Raw genomic sequence first — 19,157 nt, 5'->3', positions numbered from 1 at the left:
GCCAATTAAATAAAAGATTACAAACCGTTGCATATTGGTGTACAAGTGTCTAAGCCAATCTGCTCCGCGATGATGGACGCGTGTGCCGTCCATCAGCACGAAGCATTTGGCAGCTCACGCCAACCTGGTCATTCCGTGCACTCGCAGAGCGAGATTTGGACCTCGCGGCCTTGCGGTCCATTGGCCTGACACGGACTACCGCTGCACGTTCAAGACTCTTCAACAGTTCGGTATAAAATGCAAGACAGAAAAGTTTAATAGAGCTTGCAAGGTATGCATTATGCGCACTCGTGATAACACAGGTCATAGGAGTTGTGACGATAAATATCCATGCTTAATGTCATATAGGTGGCTGCGGAGCTGTGCTTCATTCTGGTCAACAGAGGGCAGTGCAGAAACATCCTTGAAACTGTGACGATTCTTCCACATCTGTGCTCCGTTGCTTAACAAACTCGCACTGGCCAACAAGGTGAAGTAGGGTCAAATAACCACGATGACCCGCAACGCTGTAGGGAGACCATCATCCAGGAAGTGCAATGACAAACGGGATATACATGTTCAAGTTGATGGGTTAAAAATCGAAAGTTTTATCTGGCAGAATCTAAGTTATTCGAGCTTTTTTTAACTAGCTCATCTCCGAGCCTTCTCTGGTGGCCAGATATCTGCGCTGGTCCTTCAAGGCTTGCTCCAGGGCAGGGAGGTCCACGCCATCCACACACTGCACCACACGTGCCTTCAACAGAGGGCGCTCCTCATCTGCAAAAAAAATAAAAGCACAATAGCCAAGGGCACACATAGCAGTCTTTACACGTGTATTGTCGTACTCCTAGACATCAGCCACATTTCAGATACAATAACATTTATAAGCAAATTAATTAGCCCCATAAAAGCCACGAGTGGCACCACTGTTTTACAAGTGGGTGGGCTAACTGGCTTTGTGGGCATGGACGAGCAGGCAACACTGCAGATGTTAAGTAAGAAAATATCTTTCATGTAGGTGCTGTAGCCGATTGGCAGGGCCGTCTATGGGAAGGGGTGGGTGCGGGGGGCCAGGGCAAATCCCACTGTGTGCCCCCCCCCCCACGCCTTTAAACTAAACCAGAAGTATTACATCTGACACTGTGACGTCAAAGCGCAGGGCCCCCCCCAAAGCGCAGAACCCGGGGCAGTCATCCTGATTCGCCGTACCCTAGGGACGGCTCTGCCGATGGGACAGGACATGAGGCTCCTTGGTTTAACATTTGACTCAAGGTTTTATTCTCTACCTAAGATTTGGTGGGTTTTCCCCCTGCTCTCCACTGTCACTGTTTTTTTTTTATGCAACGTACAATACATTATTTAACAGAAAAAAGTATGCGTTAATAGATTTTACTTTACCAGGAAAAAGTACGCGTTAATAATGCACAAGTTTTATTGATAAAATGAATTGGCTCATACGTCCATTTTAAATAGGGATTTTAATCATGGGACCTTTTTTGCCAGTATCAAAGAAGGCTGTCTCTGGTGTAGTCCAATTACTTTCAAAGACAACGCATATATTAATTATCAGAGCATGTTTGTTTACAAGTACGTGTGGTTAATGCAGACTTGATTCCTTGCAAAAGGTTTCTATTTGGTGTTTGAACACCTTAATACCTCCTGTTCTATTGCCGGAAAGGGTAAAACCTATTTTTATTTTTCATAGGGATTTTTAGTTGACGAGATATTTTAAGTCTATTGTTTGCTCTCCCAGTCTGCCCAGGGTCAGAGCCCTTCTGCTCCAATTGTGGTGCTGCCTATGCCATGCTCAAATATACTCCGATTTATTTTTGTCCGTGTCTAGTCGATGACAAGCTGTCACGTGAATGTCGTACTGGATTTAAGCAACGGTACATTTTGAAGGCGTTTATTGCGAGTCATCAATGGACAGGGCTTGCTTGGTCACCTGTGAGCCTCTCGATTTCCCCGAGGAACAGGTAGAGCCCTCCCATGCGGGTGGCGAAGGGCTCGATGAGTGACGTGTCCACCCACAGCTTGTGACACTTGGTCCCATTCACCATCGTGACTCTCGCCCGCGAATGAACAGCATCGTACAGGACCATCCTACGGTTGTGGGACAACACAGTGTGAACATCATTTGCCACCGAAGTTGCATTATGCACCGCTGAACAACAAGAACCAATGCCGTGACACCTTGCACCATTTACATAACATCATGTACCATTGACGGAAGACCACCGACTTTAGACCGCATACAACTGGCATTCCACGATGCAATAATAACTTTGGGTGGAGCGGTTAACTCACTGCGCTATTACCTAACTGTCCTGAGTTTGATTCCCAGGCATGGCTGTCATCAGTCATGAGTGATATCTAAAATGCTCCTTTGCCCCGCACCACGTTAAAAAACCCAGCACTTACCGGTGTGGTAATGACGTATCGTCAAACAACCTTTTGTGACACACATGGCGTGGGGAGACCTTGATTCAGTCGTGGAATGGCAAAGGACTGCAAATTATTATAAAAAAAGTGCAATTCCTATTTGTGAAACATTCTGAAGCAGACTATGGCTTCCAGTTTCGGCTCGGTGCAGCGTACCTTCCGATGGTGCGCACGCTCTGCACCTCGCCGTCAGTAGGCTCTCCTCCTTCCAGCTCCCACAGAAAGCGGAAAATACCTGGCCTAGGTAGAGCTCGGTTAAACCTGGTCGCCATGGCTACGGAAAAAATATAAATATAGGAACATGTTATGTAAAAAATCAAGCATGTGCATAGATTATGTAATGCATTCTAACATTCCTACCTCTTCAGAATAGTTTAATTAGTAGCACTAGAGCCCCTAGGCAGCTTTCAAAGCAACATACTTTTACATATTTGCCGATACAGCAAGTCCTCGCTTAACGCGGAGGTTGCGTTCCTGAAAATTGCCGCGTCGAGCGAATTCGCGTTAAGCGGGATTAGTTTTCCCATAAAGATTATTGGTGAATGTGGGGGTGCCGTTCCAGCCCGTAATTTTGTTTATAATTTGACAGGAAATGTTTTCCATGCTTGTTGTATTTATATAAATATTCTATGCGTGACAGTCATTTATTTATATAAAAAGTGTGCGAGAGAGAGAGACATGGGGAGTGAAAAAGATAAGGGAGTGAGATGACGCTACGCACACAAAGCTGCACGGAACAAAGATTGATGAAGAGGGCACACCGTGTGTCACAGCTCGCATCAGTAGTCAGTACCAGCTCCCGGCATCACAAAACAACGCTGCCAACACCCACGCCGCTCAGAAAAGTAGTCCATCACGTCCTTGACTCGTGTTAAAGCAGGCACGTGCTGCGTGTCAAGCAAAACACGTTGTTTAAAAGAAAACCGCGTTAAAGCTAAAACACGTAGCGTAAGTGCACGTTGAATGGGGATTTTCTTTAGTCTTTTTTTGCTCTGGTTTGTGTCTACAAAATTTGGGCAACATTTTGATCAACAAGTGGATTTCAACATGCTAAATCCCAAATAGAAACACAACGTTATGAACACAGTTTGGTTCAAATTGGATCAACTAAAGCAGTTATTCGGCATGCACATTACAGACGAACGAACAAAGTTAATGCATACATGCTTTAAACCTGAGCTGGAAATATAAAAAAAGTAAAAGTGTTTCCTCATGGCTTAAATGATTGTGGGGAGGTGATAAGCTCATATTTAGTCCAGAGTCAGTTGTGGAAGTTCCATATACCTATGGCAAGGAGCAGTGAATAATGACCTATTTAGAATAGAATCCACCATTATAAATAAGAAGACCTCAATAAACCCATGATGAAGGGACTGTATAGATCAGGGGTCGGAAACCAAAATAACAAGAGACAATTTTTTGAATTCGGTAAAAAAGAATCAATATTTCAAGAGCCACAATGCATTTGAATAACATCATGAATCAGCTCCTCAGAGAGCCGCATGCGGCTCTGGAACAGTTTATTTAGAATTGCCCTGTGAGCTAAGCTCTTGAATCAGGTTTGCACCAGGTCGCAACAGGTCACATAAATATTATAAATACAATAAATACCGCAATGAAAAAAGTCAACAAATTAAGAAAATGTACAATATAACAGGACCCTGCAGGGTGGGCTGGTAGGAATAATACTTAGTACCGGTACAGGGATATCGACCGGGTATAGAGGAGTTAAAGAAAAAATTACTGTATTCTAGTGTAACGTTAATTAAAAGTGTTTGTTTTGACAAGAAACGCTGTGAGATTTAAAGACTCGTAGTCTTTCATTTCCAAACGATCACATCTGAGATTAATTGACCACCACCTTCTGCACTAGGCCTCGCGAAGCCTCCCGCACTAGGCCTCGCGAAGCCTGCCGCACTAGGCCTCGCGAAGCCTGCTGCACTAGGCCTCGCGAAGCCTTCTCTGCAGTAGAATTAGCGAAGCCTTCTGCACTAGGCCTCGCAAAGCCTCTGCAGTAGGCCTCGCGAAGCCTTCCCTGCAGTAGGCCTCGCGAAGCCTTCTCTGCAGTAGGCTTCGCAATGCCTTTTCTGCAGTAGGCCTCGCAAAGCCTGCCGCACTAGGCCTCGCGAAGCCTGCCGCACTAGGCCTCGCGCCGTGCTTTTCGTGCACAAATAAGGCGATTAAATGTATTTCGTCTCTGTGTTAATAAATGTATCTTGTCTCTGTGTTAAAAAAAACGTGCTGCGTTTCAGTAAAGTAAATTTGAAGCGAAGTTGAAAGTTTCGCCGTGAGGCGCCGGAAGCGACGGCCATCTTGTTTAGTTCACAGATCGCAGGGGGAGCGGGCGGCCATCTTGTCTGACAGATGGACGGACACATTAATCTATTGGTGGTCTGGTCCACTTCGTTCCTACCAGTATTACTTAATTATGAATTAAATCTTTAAGTAAACTGAGAAATTAAGATTGGAGATGCAGGTTGCCAACCCTTGCGATAGATTAATGGTGCACACATAATAAAAACTCGGCAACATTTTATAATTCACCTCTAGTTAAAATCAGATTTTACTAAAAATGTGTTGACTTTTAAGGGTTTTGTTTCCAATCAATGAATACGAATGGAAAACTGTTCATGTAATTTAAAAACTATTCAAGTCAACTATATGTCAAACAGTTTTCTCAGGGCACCATAGTGTGATTCCCACCCATATGTCAAGAAGTCTCTACTATTAATAAGGGCATTTGCCAAACACATCAGCCTTTTGTATACTTTTATATTTAAAGCCCACTGTGAATGTGGCAAGTCTTTCAGAATAGGTATTATGAGCGCACTGCATTATTTTGAGAAAACTAACATTCAGATTATGTATAGTAGCACACTATATCTCTTCTCCAAAGAAGGTCCAGTACCCAAAACATTCCTTTACATTTGTCTGCTAGTAAACAGAAACGTTAATGATAAATGTGGCAAGCGTTTTCTTCAGTCAATGGCTCTTGTTCTTCCACACTGCACATCGAGACGAAGGACTGACTGCCCAGTTGCTCCACAAAGATAACAAAAATCGCCGTTCGCCAATAACTGGCGGTGACGTCAGCATGGCGCTTGTGCCATGCTAGGTGCACTTTGAGGTCACGTGAAGTGGTGAAGGCCCACTGACAGGTCACGAAACAGACCCAGGTGCCATGGGTTGACCGAGATGACCGGTAGATTCACCACCTGTGCTCCCCCGTGCCAAATTTCTGCGTTTTAGTCACCCGGCGCTCTGCAAGTTATCGTGAGCATCATTTCTCTGCCTCCGTTGTTGTTGGACGGCTGCCTCCAATTCCCCAGTAGCGTCCTTCACGAACTTCCTCCAGAGGCCGATCCTGACACCGCTGGCACAGGTCATCGGTAGGTCAACTCGGCTCCACATCCTTCTGTGCCGCATCAGCTCCATCTCTCCACAGACACCCGTGCAAGCGGCATTCAAACGCACTCCACGAATTGGCGTGAGGGCCTTGCGTGCAAGCGGACAAAACGGTAGGTTTAATGCCCCTTATAAAACTCGTAAATATTGTGTCAACGTATCTAACGGACGCGTAGTGAGTCACTGAGACGAGTGGCTTGTTGACATTACTTCTGGTGGCACCTGGCCAATCTTGTAAATTCCACATTCCTACGGCGTGACCTGGCGTGACCTTACTCAAATTGGCCAACGATTTTGTCATTGTGGAGATCGTTGGGACAGAGAAATAAAAATGTTGACGGCCCTGAGCTAAGTGGTGGCAATTCCACGTTCACATGCCAAGCTCACACACCGAATTAAAATAAGTCTCTCAGCCGCCCACTGCGGTGGAAATTCCACGTTGCCGCGGCGGGGTCGCGCACTCCTTCAAACTCCTAACACGAGTCGGCGGTCAACAACCCTCCAGGACACCGTACTCTGTGTTCTCGTCTCGTCCGTGTAAACACAACCACAACAAACGCGACGGCACTTAGCACCACACACTCCCCGGTAAACACGGAACGTTGGGCCAAACGTTGACTCGGCGTTCCATGGACTGGTGCGTTTCAGTTTTCATTTACGGTATTTGGTATAGCCCTGTGAGCCATTCGGCTCTTGAATCGGGTGCAACCGCAACAAACAAAATCATGAACAAGAAAACATCTTAAAGTGACTTTGCGCAAACAGAAAAATCCAGGAAAAAACTGCAAAGTCTTCCAGAAAAAAAGCACCGTAAACCAACGCTCTGTGCAAAAATCCCAGTGGGATGCAAGTCAAACAACAACAACCACTTAGATTAAAGCCATCATTCTAACTCTGTACTACAACAAACAAACCAAACAACTTTTTAGAAATTGGCCTGGGTGGTATCGCAGTCCGTGCGGAGAATGTCTTTACGACGACAACGACAGACATCAAAGAGATTCGCTGCGAGAAAGACTTCGTGCCATGTTGGCGGCACGCGGCAAAATGAAAATTGGAAACAAACGACGACACGTGCAGTGAGAATGGTGGGTGGTGGGTGGGTGACCACCTTCTAAATCGCGACAACGAACGACGTTTAAAGTCACGGCACTCATTTACATGGCAGGGCTCGTGAGAGACGGGCGATTCTAGTCCAGCAGTGGAGCGACTCCCGTGTCCGGCCCCACAGCCTTGAGGCCCCCCAATTAGGGACGCGCCACGCACGCGCGATCAGACGATTTGAATCCGTAGTCCGCACAGGCAGCCCCGCGTAGCACGGCGTACGAGGCGGCGACGGTTGGTGGTGAGCGGCAGAGCTGCCTATACGGTGTATAAATTACAACGGTGACGTCACGGCAAGCTAAACCACGCCCCTCCCCGCAGATAAATAATTAAATCGCCGCCGCGCGCGCGGCTCAAAATAAATAAATAAATAACCGCCCCGGCTTCGATTTCGTAGTCCGCTTGCGCGCGCGTCGATCGTTCGGTAGCCAACGGGTGCGCGGCATTTTCGAGCGCGTGACGCGCTCTCGGCCAATGGGAAACGGGCAAGTTGTTGTCGGGGGGGGCGGGGCGGGGTGGGTTGGTTGTCGGCTATCGACGGAAGCGCGGTGTGGAATCTAAAGGCAGCCCCCCCCCCCGTTGGATTGAGTGGACCGGGAGCTGTCGTGGTGGTGGCGGCGGTGAAAGACTGCGACAGACAGAGAGAGACTCACCGTGCCCCCCTCTCTCGCCATCTCCACACCTTGCTTACAAACTCTACACGCAGGTAGCCCTCACCTGGGACCACCCCCGTCCCCATCTCCCTGCGCGGCCGCCCTCATCCCCCTCCTCCTCCTAGTGCGAGACTTGTTGTTATCGCCAGACGAGATGGTGGATGTGTGTGTTTGTGTCCACGGTGTATCTCGAGTCGTGTGTGTGTGTGTGTCCACGGTGTATCTCGAGTCGCGTGTGTGTGTGGCAAGGCCTCGGCGACTATTTGATAAGCCTGTGCCTGACTCGTTACAATCGCCGCTGTCCGCAGCTACTTTTTGGCATCAACCTCCGGATGAAGGCCTCGCCTCGGGGCCGTGTTTGTGTCACGGCGAGATTCGGTGTGTGATCGTGTGTGTTTGACCATACTTCACCACGCCGGTCAGTGGTGGTGGGGGGTATTGATGACCGTGGAGAATCGGTTCAGCGATCGCTCCTCGCCACGGACATTTAAGCCGTGGCCCCGAATGGAACTGGGCATCGTTGGAGAGGTTCAAGGTGCAGCTGCTGGCGCCACCGCTCATTGTTGAATCGCGATTTGAATACAACAACCACAGTGGCTCTACGCCAATGTCACTTGCAACGTGTCAACGTTGTGCCGTGGTGTCACGTTATCAGGGTCACACACATGTTTAGATATCGGTGGGTTTACTTCACCACGTCGTTTGATATCCGGCCAAGACGAACGCCGCCAGCGATCACTGGTGGTGGCTCTGCCACCCCCCGGGGTCTCCCGTAGGTCACCGATTTGGCCTTTCCATGACTCCACTTTGCTGCTCGTGTAATAATAAACATCATCATCTGTCCTGGGGCAGACCAAAGGTTTTGTACGGTCAAGGGATGGTTACGTGCTATTCCATGATATTGTGTTGTGCTGATGTTGTTTGGGAAGTGATGCCCTCTGAGTAGTTCGCTGTTGAAACGGGAGCTTGTCATGTAGAGATGGGGGGGGGCTACTGACAGCTCTGGGAAAAGCAAAGCATCAGTGCCAGGAACATAAAGTATTGCTTGGATACTAAATGGCTTGGGAAATTCTACTACCTCAGCTCTGTGCGAGTGGCGTGGTTGTCAATAGGGTGGCAGAGTTCTCATACCTGGGCAGTGTGTTTATGGCCAGCTCTGGCTTGGCAGCAGATATGACACCAAATCATTTGAATGTTGTTACCTTGGCTTCAGGTGCGTAACACGAGTGTGTAAGATGCCTGGCCTGTTGCTTCACACACATAGCTCGTGGTCTTATCACAATCATACACTCTGTTCTTTATCCTTGCGAAATGTGGGCTCCTTACGGGGTAACACCTATGCTGGCCTGAAACATTTAGGCGGGTCTGCTTACGATCCATTATTAGTTTAACCAAAATGGATTGTATGATTTGGATGTAAGCCCATCATTGAGAACCTCTGGTAAACGAGGTTTTGTCGGCTGGGTCACGCAGCTCTCATCCGTAGCCACGGCATGCCCCAATACTCTACTGTTTGGCTGAGTGTAAGTGGCTGGACGGACGCAGTGTTGTGTGTGGACTGTAGAGCAGATGGGTGGATGTGGTTGAGGAGGACTTGAAATTGAATGGACTTGCTGAAGACAGGATTGAGTGATGTTAAGTTCTGCCTTTGTGGAGGAGGCTCATGAAGAATGCCACTGGGTAGTTGGAGGTAGCATTTTTCCAAACAACAGCAGAAGGCAGAGGAGTGACGCTCACAACTATGAGCAGAGTGCCGGGTGGCTAAAACACAGCAAGGAGACCGTAGGGGGAGGTTGGTGCATCTGCCATTCATCCCAGGCAGTTCATCTGAAATACGTCTGTGCTGCTGACTTACCAGTTAAATTTTGACACGTCACTTGGCCTCAGAGTGCACTTAGCCGGGCACAAATGCAGTGGTTGTGGTGCCACGACTTATTGGTGAATGGCGACTTGGTGTATGTGTGTTGGTGTTTAATATGTATGGTGGTGTGTGTATATTGTGTACGTGTATGAACAACATACACGACTGGGCAAAATGTTATCACGGTTACTATGTTATATTTTAAAATTGGCATATTTGTTAAGCATCAGTTGTTTTCCTGTTGAGAAAAAAAATGTAACCCATTTTGGATAGTTATTTTATTTTGCTTTGAGTATTTGTTGAAACTGACGTCTTCCGAGAGAAACGCTTGCTCTCACCTATCTGTTAAGGGCTTATAAAAGTATGTGTAAGTAGCAATTATTTCTTATGCGGCGTATGTATCCAGGCTCTTGTTAAACGTTGTATGACAGAAAAAAGGCTTTAAAGCCTCTTGAATGTAACAATTAACGTACCCATATCCTGTCATAATTGTGTGCAATATATTCCATCCTGCATCTTCTTGTTTCTATCAGTACTGAATGTTCTTTCTCATACGGTCTCGCGTGTACTGTCCTTTGCACTGGATGTTGTCTGTGTGCGTTTTCCTAAGTACCGGGCAATCTAATGTGTTGACCGTCTTGTTTGTTTTTTCCCATTCGACTAAACGTTATTAGCATGCATTTGCACGAGTTGGAAATAATTGAATGCACATGATCATGACTATAGGAAAACAGGAATAATTGCGTGCACAATAAAGCCGAATAATTACCCGCGTGATGAAGTTAATCAATACTTATTTTTGTGGCACTTTCATCCATACATTTTTATATCAATCCAGTGACATCATGAGAGCACTGTAATGGAGCGTTTGTCAATAAATGTTAAACCTTTGTTTTCACGAAGAAAGATTCGAACTCCTGCCATATAACCTGGGACACACAAACGAGGCAGATAGCGATAAGATTTGTATTTTGTGGAATATTCTCTTCGAGTGTTAAATAAGACCCATGATCATTGTTAGAGTTGTCCCTTGAAGATTTAAAGTGAGAATCACCTTGTAAAGCTGAATCGCCCAGTGTGGAGCCAAACTGTTTGTTGAGGATACGCTGTTTTCTGCCGAAATATATTGAGATTCAGACTACTTTTGGGAAGTTAATGTTTTGTATTGAAGTCTGCTGTCGTCTCTGCTATAGAATCATGCAAATTTTACAGGTTTTCGGGAATATAACAGACCAAATTACCCATTATATACCCGATGTCATCAGATAATGGAAGCTTCGCAGGGTTGAGTCTGGATGGTAACCAGCTTGTGATATTTGTCATAGGGCTGTGGGGCGACGCGCAAAATCAATTGCTGTACCTTAGTTTTGTTTTCTAGGTTTCCTGCCTTGGCAAACCCGTACTGATCAGTGTGGCAAAGTATGGTTAAATACCCCCCCCCCCCATGATCTCCGTGGCATGGGGAGACCCTCATCCAGCAGGTGATTTACCGTGGCTGCTGGTGATGTACAGGGACTCCTCTACTTACAAACATTCGACTTAGGGGCCATCCATTTCGTACGTACGCAAAAATCTGTCAACTTCACCCCTCCCCCCCTGTACGCACGCGTACTTTTTACCCCCCTCCCCCCACCTGCGTACGTACGCTTGACGCCCCCCCCCTCCCACCGAATCCTATAGAACGGCCGATGTTTAATCCAGAAACGATCAAGGATTAATAATATTTACGTGTTTAGGCAAACAGATAGTCCACCGCCGGACTATCTAACTCATTTGAAGGCCAATGTAGACAAATTATTATCGAGGCTTCACCCCCTCCCCGTTTCCTATGCGTACATTGTCAGTAGACCCCCCATATGCAAGCTTATGCATTTAGGTTACCCCCCTCCCTCCATGCGTACGTACTAAATGGATGGCCTCTTAGGAACTTTCAGAGATATGAACAAACCTCTCCGTATGTCCAGCTGCCTGTTTGTACGGAGATTCGTAAATTCAGCCGCCCCGCGATAGATGTCGGTCGTGACATCTACATCTGCAGAACATGACGAAGCAATGGTATCTACATCTACAGGAGATTACACAACTTTTAAAGCCATTTCCCGTGTTTAGTGTACATGCCATACAACATGTTTGGAATCGACAGGAGAAAAGTTTGACTTACGAACAAATCGACTTACGGACAGACCTCGGGAACCTAGCTCGTTCGTTATTCGAGGAGTCCCTGTACGTGTTTTGTTTGCTTATTAGACTGATTCCCACTTTACAAATGTTGTTTTTTACCACACGGACAGAATTACATAGGATGAGTTTGCGGACGACAGATTTGATCCCCATTTTGGAATGAGGAATTTTTTAAGACGCGCTAAGGAACAATAATGGAAACAACACCCTCCCGGTACTTGTTTACGTGAGGGTGGTCTAAAGTTTGACTTTAGTAGGGCACTTTGTCTTATGGTGAAGTCGTTAAGTGGCCATACAGCGGTTTAGTATTTATGGATTTTTTTCTAGAAACTCCCGGCTGCATAAAGCACTCTTAGAGTGCCTCCGATAAGCGCGGTTGGCTACGTACGGTGCGAAATAAGTTCAGCATACTGTACGGACCTAAAATAAACTTATAAACGGTCTCATTCAAATTTCGTTGAGGATATAAACCTCTGTTTGTATCAAGAGATGACATCAACTTCATGTTGTCTTGCTCATTGCAATTTGAATCACATGGACTGTGTTTAAAAATAAGTGTTGCTGATGTATCTGTCATGCTTTGTCAATCTTAAATCAAGAGCAAACTATTGAGAGGACGTGCTTTTTTCAGTTTATTGCAGCAGTCCGTATCACTGAACGGTTGTCTAGATATCTATTGGTATATTCCTCTTGCTTATGTTCTATTACGCAAGTGAATTTCATTTAGAATCAGGCGATAGTCAATTGATAAGTACAGTAGATCTTTCACAAGAGGGGGGGGGGGAAGCACACCCTCCCAGAAGCTACAGTAACCACGCATTGTTCCGGCTAAAGGCGTGCACACTAAATCCACAATTAGAAGAGACAAATGAAACTGGTTACAACAAGAGCCCCAAACAGGATTACAGCAATGATACATGTACTGCACTGCCTTGAATGGAAGCTGATATTGTTAGACCATCAAATGCAGTGAGTTCGCGCTGTAGTTGTGGGTTTTCTCTCACGGACACACGCAAGGATGAATTTTCCGTTTCAAGGGAATCTAACGTTTGGCACATGCAGTCATAGAACATAAGGTGAGGGTTCATGAAACTTAATGCAGAAACGAAAGCACACAGGGCCCACAAGCTGCTGTTTGTGCTCATACGGTGCCACTGCTGCCAAGTGGCAATCTTATTTATTCACAGTAGCCTCCATGAAGGCTGCACGCAGATCGCTTACAACGACACCTTGTTTCACACTGCACTGTGGAATCGGGACACTCCTAGTAGGTACATATTTGCGTATTTGGTCTCCCATCTCAGGGCTCCACAGTGGCAAGATGTTAACTACCTCTTCTGGTATGCAGGAGGTCGTGGGTTTGGATCCCGACCCTGAGACCTGCTTTATATTTGGAATTTGCATGTTCTTCCCGTGTTCGCGTGGATTTTTCTCCAGGTCCTCCGGTTTTCCCCTCCATGTGTAGAAACATGCGTTTAGAGTATATAGCTGCTATAAATTTACACACGGTAAGCCACTTCGTTGGGCTATCATTTGTGGCCAGATTGCTTCTAAAAAAGAGCTAAATAACTCAGTGGGCCTTACTTGGTAAAATAAAAATAGTTTAGTTTTTTATTTTATTTGGAAGACTTTTGGATCTTCAAAGCTTTTAAACTGTAAGGGCCTAATTTTCCAGTATTTAGTTTTTTTCTAAATTATGCTATTGAGTCAACTTGTGGTGGAACTTTATATCAATTCAGCAGTTAATATTGTTTCTTAAGCTTTAATGTACATTGAATCACGTGCATAATAATCAATGTTCCTCATTCGTGCTGAAATGGGTTCACTTCAGCCCTGTAGCCACTAGAGGCACTACCATTCACCACATTGTAAAGAGGAGAATCATAAAATTGAATTGTGACCATAAATCACACAAATATATAAAATTGCTGGTGGTGATTATTTTCACCCCACGGAAAAAAATTAGACTACATTTCACAGTTTTATGTCTTTATAATATAATATTTATATATCTGATTGTGTAATTGTAAGCAAGCTCACGTTTAAAACATTAACATAATTTCACTGAATGAAAAAAACAAATCGTATGCCTTTGACATGGGTGCTTAATTGTAATGGTCAAACATTTTTATTCCAAGATGGACATCTTCTTCCTCTTCAGATATTAAAGATGGAACTTAAGCTACCATTGTCTCATAAAGGAGGTAGTGACACTGACCTCATGACCTTTTTATTTGGTTTTCCAACCATGCTTTTTTAACTCAAACTAAAGAATTACTAAACCTTTTGTAAACTGCATGTAGCCAAACCTCAGGGGAAATTCAAGAATGTGTATGGTATGTTAACAGTTTTAACTCCGAGAACCCTAGCGCTTTGTTTTTAACATCTTAACGCCCACCCATGTGCTGTGTTTGTTACCATAGTGTCCCCGTGTGCTGGATTGCCAGTGATGTGGGTCAACAGTGTAGCGCTGTAGTGTCAGGGAGCTGAAAGGGGCTTAGTCCCCCTGCTGAAGGCTCAGAGAGGCCCCCCTTCAATTCTTATTGTCAAGGCAAAACATTTTCGGACTCTTTAACACCAGTGGTAGTTTTCCCATCGGCCTTTCCTCATACATAGGAGTGAAATCTGGAGCCGAATGCATGATAAACAAAAGCAGATCATATCATCACTCATTCTCTTCAGCATGTAATGTTTCTTCTTCTTGGTTCTTTCGGTAAAGTCACGTAGAATGGAAATAATAAAATAATAAAAACAAAACATAATAAAATATTATTTTATTTTATTCTTTTTTTATTTCCATTCTACGTGACTTTACCGAAAGAACCAAGAAGATGAATCCCTGCAGTCACGAAAGCTTTAAATCGACATGTAATGTTTGTTTAACATGGTGGCTCTCTTGCCCGCCCTTGAGTGTTTTTTTTTAAACAGGGTTATGCTGCAGGGTTCTGATATTGTCTTTATGTTTTTTCCAGGGGAGCTGCTGCGGCACCGATTGCCGCTGCTGTCGCCGCACCTCTCCCTTGAGTGGGATGGCTGGCCGCCCCCAGGCGTATGACAGCAACAGCAGTGACCCCGAGTACTGGGAGCACAACCCCAACTCTTGGGACTCACAAGCGAGCACCCGGCGCCGCCGATACTCCAAGAGACCAAGGTATGCAAAAAACATTTTTATTTTATTTTACCAGGTAAGGCCCATTGAGCTGTATAGCTCTTTTTCAGAAGCGACCTGGCCACAAATGATAGCTCAACGACGTGGTTTATCACGTGGACATTTATAGCAGCCAACTGCTCTAAACCCATTTTTCTAAATGCGAAGGGGAAAATAGGAGGACCCAGATAAAAATGCACGCGACCACGGGGAGAACATGAAAACTCCAAATATACAGGAGGCGTCAGGGTTGGTATCGAACCCACGACCTGTATATACCAGGTGACATTGCCAGGGCTTTATTCCAGCGAGGTCTGGCTGGGTCCGAAAAATATGTTGACCCAGCACACCATATCCAGTATTCCTCTTGCTATGGCTGTGGCTCCTAGAGTGTATACATGATCCAAAACATGTTAAGTGAGAAATTAAGGTCTTGACATCACCAAATAAAACGAAAAACAGCAAGGGTAATATATGTCTTTGGTAATAGGTTCAGAAGGATAGAATAGGCTTGCAGTGGATGAGTAGCAAGCACCACACTTGGCTGCCTTCATTGTTTCTTTCACACCTGTGTTTCTGGTAAGCTTTTCATGATTCGGCGATTTAAAATAAATAGCATCATTATACACGAGTGAAGCAAACTATATGCAAATAAAACTGTACACAAAAGAGACGTGTAAAAAAAAGAAAAAACAACGCAAATAATTTGTCAAATTGTATTGCAATTGATAAAATCGCGACCAGGATAACGTCAATGTATTGAATGACTGAGGTAGAGGAAGTTAATTGTTTGTATTGTATTGGAACTAAGTTTGAGAGAAGGTAAAGTGCAACTCTCTTGGGCGCTGCGGTGGTGAGATGTTAACTACCTCGCCTGGTATGCAGGAGGTCGTGTGTTTGATCCCGACCCTGACGCTTGTATATTGGAGTTTGCATGTTCTACCTGTTGTCGCGTGGATTTTTCTCCGGGTCCTCTGGTTTTTCCCTCCACATTTAGAAACATGCTTTTACAGTATTTGACTTCTATACATTTACACATGATAAGCCACTTCATTGAGCTATAATTTGTGGCCAGGTCGCTGCTGACAAAGAGCTATATAGCTCAGTGGGCCTTACCTATTAAAATAAAATAGTTTTTTAGTTTTACTGTGGTCACTTATTCCATTTCCCGTCAGCCTTCTAGTCAATTATTTCCACATTCCTTCAGACCAAGCAACGACTTCTGGAATATTCCAGCTTTGGTTTTGCAAATGAACACAAGGTGGTGCCCCATTTGCAGCGAGTGGTATGGTTATGAACCTGCTCTATCTTCAACTTGTTGGGCTTGATGGAAAAACTCATGTAAGCGAATGTGTCATTAATTACCTGCAATAAAATATATCTTTAGTGGGGCATGTGCAACTTACATCGTAGCTTTTTTAAGAAACCGTTGCTATTCTTGTACGTGTTTGCGACTGGTAAAGTTTTAAATTTGTGGGTGAAATTGCACTTGGAAGCTTTTTTCAGGTACGTGCTCTTCTCTGTTTTCAGGTAAATACTATATTTTGTTTACTCCAAAGAATGTGTAATGAGTTTAAGAGGGTTTGGGCATTCCTCGGAGAGGGAGGTTGGGCACTGGTGGGTGGTGGTTTTTTGGCTTGGGCGTTTATTTTGATGGATTGCGGTGCACATTTGTTTGGTTTACCGCTGACTTGCTGTGTTGCTGTAGAATCACATTTTGTCTTGGGTGTGCAACTCTCTGGTTAACAGCTGAGTGATGCAGGGATGTGCCCTGTTGGGAATGTATCCACTCGTATGACAAGTTAAAGCCTAAATTTGACGAATTCACGAATAACATTGGGCTATTGCATTTGGAAATTGGCTTTTGTCAATGTGTCGACTTTATATGTGCATATTTTGCAATGAAAGTGCAGGAGAAATTCAGCTTTAACTAAACGATCTTTAAAAAAAGGCCATTGACGGTGTTTCATACACTTTTTATTGTAAATATAACTTACACTAGAGCTCAACAATGTTCAATCCACACGTGGAGGAAAAGTATCCATAGCAGCTGTGCAGACTACCCACCATCGGGGGTGTTCAATCAGACTGACGTGCATGGCATGGAACACTATCACTCAGGTGTTGCTAACCCCTTTTAATGTTTCTCTTTAAGTGAGCACATTTTCATAGAATTGTCTGCATTAATATTCTTTGGGTCTTTCGGTAAAGTCACGTAGATAGGTTCAAAGAAAATAACAAAAAAATTACATGTCTGCATTAACCAACTTTTGCTGCATTTGGTATGCGTGTGCCTGGAACTGTGGAGACTTATAATAATGAGATGTTTAAAGAAGAATTAAATTTGCGTGAAAAATAAAACGCACGCCTGTGTTTGTTCTTATGCGGAATGTTAAATCGCCGCCAGTGCTCGTGTCACGAGCATTTTAACAGCACTTTACAAACTGCACGCATTTTATTTTTGCGCATATAGGCTGGCCATCTGTTGTTGAAAGGGATTGCATCAAAATAGTCGTTTATATGAAAAAAATTGGTTATTTAGGTATACATAGGTTTCAGTAATATGGAATTCTCAAAAATATGAGGCATTTAATGATGAATCGATTCCTAGATTATGATGCTCATGATACACACATGAATGTTGTGTGAGGGGTATTTTATTTATGATTGATACAAATGCTAATTTACCATTTCAGCAAACGGACCAACGGAACTCTACAAACGATACAGAAAAACTGAATCAATATAAATCATGTGATGAGAATAGACAAAAATCTAATTGTGATCCTGAATTGACAACGAATATCTACAGGGTGAATATAATACATCTATGTTTTACTTGTGTGAATGAATTAAAGTATTAGGCTTATCAATTACCGAATCATTTCACTTGCCATTAACCTGTGAAAAAAATTTTGATTAAATTATCACCAAAAGATGAGCTATTAAAATGGTTTTCTTCGCCAGAAATGGTGGCAGTAATTGTAGTCTGTTCTAAATTCACAATTTATTTTTATTTTTTTAGGCTAGCTCAGTTGAATTGTGAGTTCTGTGAAATGTAAAATGCAACGAGTGAGGTTTGAAATGCTCCATTATCTCCTGGATCATTACCAAGATTTTAGTGAGAAGCAAAACCCCCCTTACAAATTAAGAGTTCAGCAACTGAAGTATAAATCACTGCTCTACAAAGCCACAATATAATCTGATGTTTCAATACCACTACTGAGCAATGCTTTAAATAGTCATTAAATATACATATGTACCCTTTTCTTTTTCAAATTCTCGAGTTTGAATGTGAAATTTTACATACAATAAGTATATGTATTACAAACATACTGCATTTTCTAATATCACACATTTCTTTCTTACCCTCATTCCTTTTGTTCATGTAAACGATTGACCTTGTCAAATTGAAAGGGAAAAACAAAACGGGGCGCAACATAAAAAAAAATAGCCCCGCACTCTCCCCCCACGCCCACCCACCCCCGAGACTTTTATTTTAAAACGTGAACGCCGCCCAATGCTGCTCCCACAGTCCTCTTGGGGCGTTGAAGGCTCTGGTTGTTCAGCAGTAGCATCGGGCGGTGTCGATCCAGAAACCCGCCTTGGCGCTCGGTCTCAGGTCTCGCGCAGTGAGCACGCATGGCTGCGGCATCACAGCCCACGCCTGACCTCTGCATAATAACATGAAGAGGCAGTGAGTATCGGCACGCCGCCGCTGTGCCCATCCATACGGTCGATTCGTAACGCGTTCGCGTGCCTCGGTTGTGTGTAGTACGTTCGTCTCGCCCCCGATGTGTGACCACAGCGGCGTGAGTGGGATTCGAGATCTTGAGATTGCTGGGTGCCGCGTGTGTTCTGCTCAAGGGGGGTGGGGGGGGCAGAGGAGGGAAGGCGACGAGTCTATTCAAGAATACAAAGTCAGATTTTAACGACACTGCGGTGCTGTTGAAAACTAAACAGGTGCTTTACTTTGAGGATTAAAAAAAGTGAATCCTCATCTAATGATCACTGATAAGAGCAGCGTTAGCCGTCAACAGTTTTTCCCCTGCTGTTGCATGGCAGATAAACCAATTGGGATTCGTTTGGAGCTTCAGTGTGGAGACCAAGACTCCACGTGCCCTGTTGAACCATTTGTCATGTATGCCTGTTATGTCATGTTCTTGTTTGTGTTTTAGTGGATGTTTTGCAATCTGTAACTCAGAATAGCTTCTTAAAAGTGTACTGTAGGTCATGCTTAAAGACATCTGTCTTTTGTGCTTGTGTAATGGAACATAGTTTTCATTTCTGAGCTGTTGAAGCATGCCTAATAACAGGACACAATGACTCAACGGGTTGTTGAGTTTTCTAAATGTTAATGTCACTGCTTAGAGCCGGAGTTATC

General features: G+C 44.4%; 2 protein-coding genes across 6 annotated transcripts in view; one reads left to right on the top strand and one right to left on the bottom strand.

The window, feature by feature from the left end:
- Positions 1-233: 233 nt before the first annotated feature.
- On the bottom strand, positions 234-7,211 carry TEN1 (TEN1 subunit of CST complex). 2 transcript variants are annotated; one of them, XM_078596921.1, is made up of 4 exons: positions 6,988-7,211; positions 2,578-2,695; positions 1,925-2,082; positions 234-756 (listed from the first exon to the last, which is right to left on the bottom strand). In XM_078596921.1, the coding sequence occupies exons 2-4, from the start codon at positions 2,691-2,693 to the stop codon at positions 626-628; spliced, it is 405 nt and encodes a 134-aa protein (XP_078453047.1). In that variant the 5' UTR covers positions 2,694-2,695; positions 6,988-7,211; the 3' UTR covers positions 234-625. The 2 variants fall into 2 exon arrangements, with proteins under 2 accessions (XP_078453047.1, XP_078453048.1); XM_078596922.1 differs by having other exon boundaries at positions 6,938-7,163.
- Positions 7,212-7,505: 294 nt separating this feature from the next.
- Positions 7,506-19,157, top strand: part of BTBD10 (BTB domain containing 10) — a 47,257-nt gene continuing 35,605 nt past the window's right edge. The window contains exons 1-2 of one of the 4 annotated variants that reach the window (XM_078596930.1): positions 7,506-7,636; positions 14,598-14,776. In XM_078596930.1, coding sequence (XP_078453056.1) covers positions 14,655-14,776 — 122 coding nt within the window. In that variant the 5' untranslated portion in view covers positions 7,506-7,636; positions 14,598-14,654. Of the gene's footprint in view, positions 7,637-14,597; positions 14,777-17,469; positions 17,587-18,293; positions 18,471-19,157 lie in introns of those variants that run through there. The other 3 variants (XM_078596932.1, XM_078596933.1, XM_078596931.1) reach the window with 3 other exon arrangements.

The sequence above is a fragment of the Lampetra planeri genome, chromosome 8 (genome assembly GCF_965212315.1).
Source record: "Lampetra planeri chromosome 8, kcLamPlan1.2.h2, whole genome shotgun sequence".
Lineage (NCBI taxonomy): Eukaryota > Metazoa > Chordata > Hyperoartia > Petromyzontiformes > Petromyzontidae > Lampetra > Lampetra planeri.
The sequence above is the reverse complement of the archived record's forward strand: the minus strand, read 5'-3'. Positions and strand labels throughout refer to the sequence as shown.

What these genes read in the sequence shown, in the direction of transcription:
- TEN1 (XM_078596922.1), bottom strand. Translation starts at nt 6,983, where the DNA reads ATGAGTGCCGTGACTTTAAACGTCGTTCGTTGTCGCGATTTAGAAG. An exon ending in AGCGTGCGCACCATCGGAAG is followed by an intron (nt 2,083 to 2,577) that starts GTACGCTGCACC and finishes CCACAACCGTAG; the next exon opens with GATGGTCCTGTACGATGCTG. An exon ending in GGAAATCGAGAGGCTCACAG is followed by an intron (nt 757 to 1,924) that starts GTGACCAAGCAA and finishes TTTTTTTTGCAG; the next exon opens with ATGAGGAGCGCCCTCTGTTG.